This window comes from Solanum lycopersicum, chromosome 2, assembly GCF_036512215.1.
Source record: "Solanum lycopersicum chromosome 2, SLM_r2.1".
Taxonomy (NCBI): Eukaryota; Viridiplantae; Streptophyta; class Magnoliopsida; order Solanales; family Solanaceae; genus Solanum; species Solanum lycopersicum.
This window is the reverse complement of record NC_090801.1, coordinates 57,843,021-57,850,120: the sequence shown is the minus strand read 5'-3', so window position 1 is coordinate 57,850,120 and position 7,100 is coordinate 57,843,021. Positions and strand designations below refer to the sequence as shown.

At 36.2% G+C, this 7,100-nt stretch overlaps 1 protein-coding gene across 1 annotated transcript; it reads right to left on the bottom strand.

Annotated features, from left to right (window-relative positions):
* LOC104645860 (probable LRR receptor-like serine/threonine-protein kinase At3g47570) lies at positions 1–4,328 on the bottom strand. The gene is made up of 4 exons (XM_010318532.4): positions 3,312–4,328; positions 3,051–3,194; positions 920–2,896; positions 1–553 (listed from the first exon to the last, which is right to left on the bottom strand). The coding sequence occupies exons 1-4, from the start codon at positions 3,973–3,975 to the stop codon at positions 210–212; spliced, it is 3,129 nt and encodes a 1,042-aa protein (XP_010316834.1). The 5' UTR covers positions 3,976–4,328; the 3' UTR covers positions 1–209.
* Between the last annotated feature and the right edge of the window lie 2,772 nt (positions 4,329–7,100).

The following is a 7,100-nucleotide window of genomic DNA, read 5'->3' as shown; positions in this document are numbered from 1 at the left end:
GTGTTTTATCATGTTTAATCAATAAGATTTTGTTTTTATTAATTTTAAAAGATGATTAATTAGTACCACTATATTTCGTCAGTATACTAATGCTGAGGGATTATTCACATCTGCAAAGTTGATATATCTAAACAATAACAATCACTAAGATTGTACGAGGCATTCAAACTTGAGAGGAAAACTAGCTCAAACTTGTCGAGGCTACATCGTTAGTGAAGAAACTCACGTTTGATCTTGTTGATATTTGTCAGGACAGATTTCATGTTCAACCTCTCACTAGGAAAATCAGCTGTGCAATTCAACGCCAACTCCAGAATAGAGGATAGACAATGCAGCTTTTTTGTGAAATCAGTTTCTTGATCTTGTTTCATTAAGGTGACATCAATAATGTCCTCCGGTGCAACATGTATTGAATTATATACCCAACGCCTCATGCTCAAATTTTCTTGAAACATTTCATCGTATGGTCTTTTTCTTGTGAAACTCTCCATGAGCATAATGCCATAGCTGTAAACATCACAACTTGTAGAAACTCGTCCTGCTGATCCATACTCTAAGCAAATGTCACTGGAATAATTAATTTCTTGACGGGTTGATCATATATAAAACCAAAATTATATACATTTGAAACTACTTTAAGTAGATTTGAAAATAAATTAAGGTATTGTTGTGGTACAACAGGAATGAATGCAAGAATGAGCTGAGACAATTGCAACAATATAACAGCAAGTTTCTTTTCCTTTAGCCCTGTAGATGCATTAGATTTTGACATAGTCATATTTTGACGTTTTTCAGTACCCGATTTTTCATGCAAAATTTGTGGTATATTATATTTAGAACCAGTAAACTAATTATGACGTACTACTTGATGTAAAATAGCACTTTATATGCCATAATTAAAACACTTAAAGAATGTTACCTGGTGCAATGTAGCCCAATGTTGCAAGTGTTTTAGTATGAGCAATAGATTCCCCTTCTCCGAATAACTTGGCCAGCCCAAAGTCACTCACGTGTCCAACCAACCTTTCGTCTAGCAAGACATTACTAGGCTTCAAGTCACTATGTACAATGACTGTTGCATAACCATGATGGAGATACTCCAAAGCTGATGCAACATCAATCATTATGTCTAATCGTTGGACTATGTCCAAAAAGTGATCATCAGAATGTAACCATTTCTCCAGGCTCCCATTGGGCATGTACTCTAGAAGTAATGCTTTAAAATCCATGTTAGTACAACTGCTGATAACTTTGACAAGATTTCTATGGCGAAGGTTGCGTAGAACTTCACATTCAGTATCAAAACTCTTGAATGCACCTTCAATCTGTAAATTGAACACTTTGATTGCCAAAGTCATCCCATTTTCAAACATGGCCTTGTAGACAGAGCCAAAACTTCCAGAGCCTAGCAAGTTGCATTGGTCGAACCCTTGAGTTGCCCTTTCAATTTCAATGTATGAAATCCTGGCTGGTGTTGTTGCAGGAAAGGATTCGGCTTGAGTTGGAACATTTCTATTCCGATGTCTCCTTAACATAAACACAACAATTGAGCCAAGTACCACTACTGCAGCTCCCAGTGAGACAAGTATATTCAGTAGCAGTTTGCTTATCCTTGAATGACGAAAAGACCTAGTCCTACAAGGTTGGAAAAGTAAACCGCCGCATAACCCTTCATTTCCCATAAAAGATTGAGAGGTGAAATTGAGAAAAGGTCCTTTACCTGGGATTTCACCTTCTAATCTGTTGAATGATACAATGAAATACTTCACATATCGAAGTGACTCTATTGATTTTGGAATGGTACCTGAAAGAATGTTATTGGATAGATTAACCGATTCCAAACTAATCATTTTCCCGAGTGACTCTGGAATAGATCCTTGTAACTCGTTATAAGCCAAAGAAAGATAAAGTAGTCTCTGCAAGTTTCCAATTGTGGTGGGAATACTTCCTGAAAGATGATTCCTAGACAGATCTACATATGTTATGGCATTCAAATTTCCAAAATCAGGAGGTAAAGAACCAATCAAAGAATTATTCGACAAGTCAAGCACCAAAAGATCTTTGAGGCTCCATAGACTGATGGGTATGTTAGTAAACCTATTCGAATTTAGATAAATATTTCTCAAAGAGGTAACTTTGCCAATGCAATGTGGTATGGAACCCCAAATTCGATTGTATGACAAATCAACCAAGCCCAGCGATGACATTTTGCAAAAGCACTCAGGCAAGGGTCCACTTAACCTATTATTGTCAAGACGTAATCCTTGAAGCATGTGTAAATCACAGAATGTTGTTGGTACTGATCCAGTCAAGTCATTTCCGAATAGGGACAAAGTGCTTAAGTCACTTAAATTCCCAATTCCTAATGGTATCCAACCCCTAATTTCAGAAAGAGATAAATCAAATATTTCCATAGAAGTGGATAGATTTCCAATGGAATCTGGAAGAACTCCATTCAGAGGATTATTTGCTAACATTACTTGTCGTAAAGATCTGCAGTTGGTCAAGGAAGAAAAGATACTTAGGTGCGGAGACGATAAGGTATTATTGTACAATATGAGTTCTTCAAGCTGTCTCAAATCCCCCAACGAGTAAGGAATTGGTCCACTCAACTTATTATCCTCAAGAATTAATCTCTTTAGATTTGAAGAATTGGAGATTGAGCTGGGTATAGATCCACCAATGTTGTTTACAGAAAGAACCAAAAGCTCCAGATTTGTCCGCCAGTAGCTTGAAGAAGATGGAAGACTACCTGAAAGGTTATTGTATCCCAGTGACATCCTTCTCAATGTCGAGATATTGAAGAGCTCTTCCGGTATGGTACCACTTAACTGATTAAATTGCAAATAAAGTATCTCCAATTTGTGAAGATTCCCAATCTCTCTTGGCATAACACCTGCCACATAATACAGAGTATATCCGGATTAAGTTCATTTGATTGCTCACCAAGTGTACCAAACATTGAATTAGTTCATATATCAACAATTGATTCTATGCATGATGCAAAAGTAGTAATCAGTAATCAGTCGAACACGTTGCTTGAAAATTACCTGATAAACTGTTTGTGTTGAAATTAAGCAACAATAGTGATGATAAGTTGGATATGCTGCGTGGTATTGAGCCCACGATATGATTGTTCTCCAATTGTAATTGCTGCAAGTTTCTTAAAGTACCAATCTCAGCTGGAATTTTGCCTGCAAATTCCCAACCAACTTGCAAATTAGAACTCTCAATAGACACAACACCTGGGCCTAACTCAACATCAAAAGCTAGTTTATAAGGGGTGGAGTGCCCAAGACCCTATAAAATACCTTGCAAGTTGTTTCCCCCGAGGTTTAAGCTCTCAAGCCTCTCCAAGTTTAGAATTTCTGGTGGAATAGTCCCAGTGAAGATATTGTACGACAATGACAATTCATACAGTTCGGTGCAGTTAGATAAACCAGGGGGAATGTGACCACTCAAGTGGTTGGAAATGATTGATATGCTCTTTATTCTTTGAAGACGGCGACATATATCTACAGGAAGACTTCCTGATAATTGATTATGTGTGAGATCTAAATTTTCTAACGATGAAATATTGAAAACGGAGAATGGAATAGAGCCAGTAAGTTGGTTTTTGAATAAAATCAACTCCTTCAGATTCTGAAGGTTGCCAATATCTTTGGGAAATTCGCCTTGGAGATGATTGTATCTAACACTAAGAATTTCTAACATAGACAGGTTAGAAATAGAAGCAGAAGGTATATAAGTGAAACTGTTATTATCTAGAATTAACATCTGAAGCTCAGAATAGAAACCAAACCACGTTGGAATCTCGCCACTGAAGTTATTGAATCCGAGATTCATCACCTTCAGTCTACGTAAACGAGACAAATCTTGAGAGAGATCACCTTGTAAATTATTTCTACTCATATCTAGAGAAGCGAGAAACGAGAGATTTCCCAAATGTGGCGGAATGGACCCATAAATGTCCATGTTGGATACATTCAGTGCAGTTACCCTATGGTGGCGAGGATCACAAGTGACTCCAATCCAATCACAAACAGTAACTTGAGAAGACCAATTTTGAGATATTAAAGAGTTTAGAGTGACACCGTGTTTGAATGCAAGAAGAGCAGATTGATCAGTGCTTATGTTTGTTGCATTGGCAATACATGCCACTAACAAGCAGAGTAATTGAAAGATAACACAAACTGTTGAATGCCTTGAATCGGACCCGCTACAAACAGAAAGGACGGGGGTATTGCCAAACTGTAATAAAATTGCTCCCTCTCTTCCCGTGGACGTAGCCAATTTATTGGTAAACCACGTAAACTGTTGTCTTGTTTTTCGCGTTTATATTTTCTCGTATTATCTCAAATTCCGCACAACACAAACAATTTTTTCCATGTTTAATTTGTAGTAGTGAGTATTGAATAGAGATTATAAAATATTATTATGAGGGGGTGCATTTGTTATAAAAAATGTAGGGAATAACAATTGTTCTTTTAAGTAAAAAGGCGGGTCCAATCCAAATCTTACCGAACAGCCAAAACTCAACAGTTGTTAAACTCAGTGGAGACCCCACCATACGTTTATTAAAATTTTGATTTTGACTTCACAGTCCGTATGGCATTATTGAGCCTGTCGGTTGTATGAGTCCAAACATTAAAAAAAAATTAGTGTTTGAGGTACAATCAATAATAATTGTACGAGGCATCATTTCTTTTTGATAAGTATTTTCTTGTTATCACACTTTCTCTCATGCTTTCATTTCCTCACATTTTAGTCCTTTCTTTAATGCATCTTTTTTTAAGCAAAAAATTATTTTTTATTTCATTTTTGCATCTTCTATAGTTCTATCTCTAGGTGAAAAAAAATAATTATATTAATGCATCTTTTTCTATGAGAGAATCTATTTTTTATTTTATCTTGCATCTTCTAAAGCTTTTTTTTAGTTCTACCTCTAAGGGAAAAAATAAAATATTCATACTACTATTATTTTGTGTTCTTTTTTATGAAGTAAAGAGAAGAGTAAGAAGAGATGAGAGGAAGAAGAGATAAGAGGAAGAAGAAGAATATGCTATAGAAAGAACAATCTGTAGAGAGAATATCTCAGAGTTGTATTATCAGAAGTGTCATCAAATTTAGATACAATGATGTATTTATATTGAAGATCTATATGGAATCTTTTTGAGTAACTAACTTCTTGAATTATAACTAACTTAATACTTGTAACTAACTTAACTAATAATATGATTAACTCGTTTCTTTCAACACTCCCCCTCAAGCTAGGTAGTGTGAAAATGTTACAAGCTCCTAGCTTGGAATTGAGATACAAATGTTGTACTGTATTGAGACCTTTTGTAAGTAAATCAGCTGGTTGATCTTTTGTTGATACGTACCTTGTTGCTATCAACCCTTTGTCTATTTTTTCCCTTATAAAGTGGCAGTCTATTTCAATATGTTTGGTTCTTTCACTCCTAACTCTTTCATTAGACCTATAATCCATATTAAACTCTGACATTGTGGCAGTCATGCTCCTGTATTCTGCTTCTGCAGAACTCTTTGATATGGTTGTTTGTTTCTTTGACTTCCAAGTTAATAGAGAATCTCCAAATTTAACCATGTAACCTGTTATTGATCTTCTTGTATGTGGATATGAAGCCCAGTCTGAGTCACCATAAGCTGTAAGTGTTGTGTTCTTGTTACTAGACATTAGAATTCCTAGACTTGGTTGGTTCTTCACATACCTTACAATCCTTAGAGGAGCATCCATGTCAGATTTCTTTGGTTGTTGGAGAAATTGACTTAAAATATTGACCCCAAAAGCTATATCAGGTCTTGTCACAGTTAGATATAACAACTTTCCTATCAGCCTTTGGTATGCTCCTTGATCTACTAGTGGATCATTTGTGTTGGACTTTTCTGAGTTTCCTGATGAGATGTACTCATCAAACTGCTTAGTTGTAACTTATATTTGTGTACATTGGTGTTGAAGCTGGTTTAGAACTGCTGAGTCCTGTCTCTGATATAAGCTCCGATGTGTACTTTCTTTGGTGCATAAGTATACCTTGGTCAGACCTGACAAACTCAATACCTAAGAAGCATCTTAGTTCTCCAAGGTCCTTCATTTTAAAAACCTGTTTTTACTTCTCTTTCGTTTCTTTCACAATTTTCAGACTATCTCCTGTGACTAACAGATCATCCATATACACAAGAATAATCACTATTCCAGATTCATCTTTCTTGATGAACATAGACTGATCATACTCACTTTGTTTAAACTTAAGTTCCACTAATGCCTTAGACAGTTCAGCATTCCAATATCTAGGAGCTTGTTTCAACCCATATAATGACTTCACAAGTCTGCATACTTGTTGTTTCTCCCCCTGACTTGTGAAGCCTTGTGGCGTTTTCATATAGATTTCATCAAACAAATCTCCTTGTAAAAATGCATTAAACACATCCATTTGATGTACATACCATCCATTTTGTGCAGCTAGTGCCAACACAGTCCTAACAATTTTCATCTTTACTACAGGAGAAAATGTCTCTTGGTAGTCAATTCCTTCTTGCTGGTTGTACCCTTTAGCCACTAGTCTGGCTTTATACCTTTCTACCTCTCCTGTGGATTTATATTTGACTTTGAATATCCACTTGCAGCCTATTGGAGTCTTTCCTTCAGGAAGAGTTACTAGGTCCCAAGTATGGTTGCTTTGCAATGCTTCAATTTCAGACTTCATAGCTTCTATCCATCTTGGATCTTTAGCAGCTTCTATATAAGACTTTGGTTCAATATGATTTGAAACTGCAGCTATGTATGCACTATATTTGTCAGATATATTATCATAACTGGAGAGATTGCCAACGGAATCCGGAAGAACAACATTCAGAGGATTACCCGCTAACCATAAGCTTATTAACTTTCTGCAGTTCACCAAGGAAGCAAAGATACTTAGATGCGGAAATGACAAGTTATTATTGAACAACTCCAGATATTCAAGATGCCTCGAATCCCCCAATGAGTTAGGAATTTGGCCACTGAATTTGTTATCATTAAGAAATAAATCCATTAGATTTGAAGAATTGGAGATTGAGCTGGGTATAACTCCACCAAT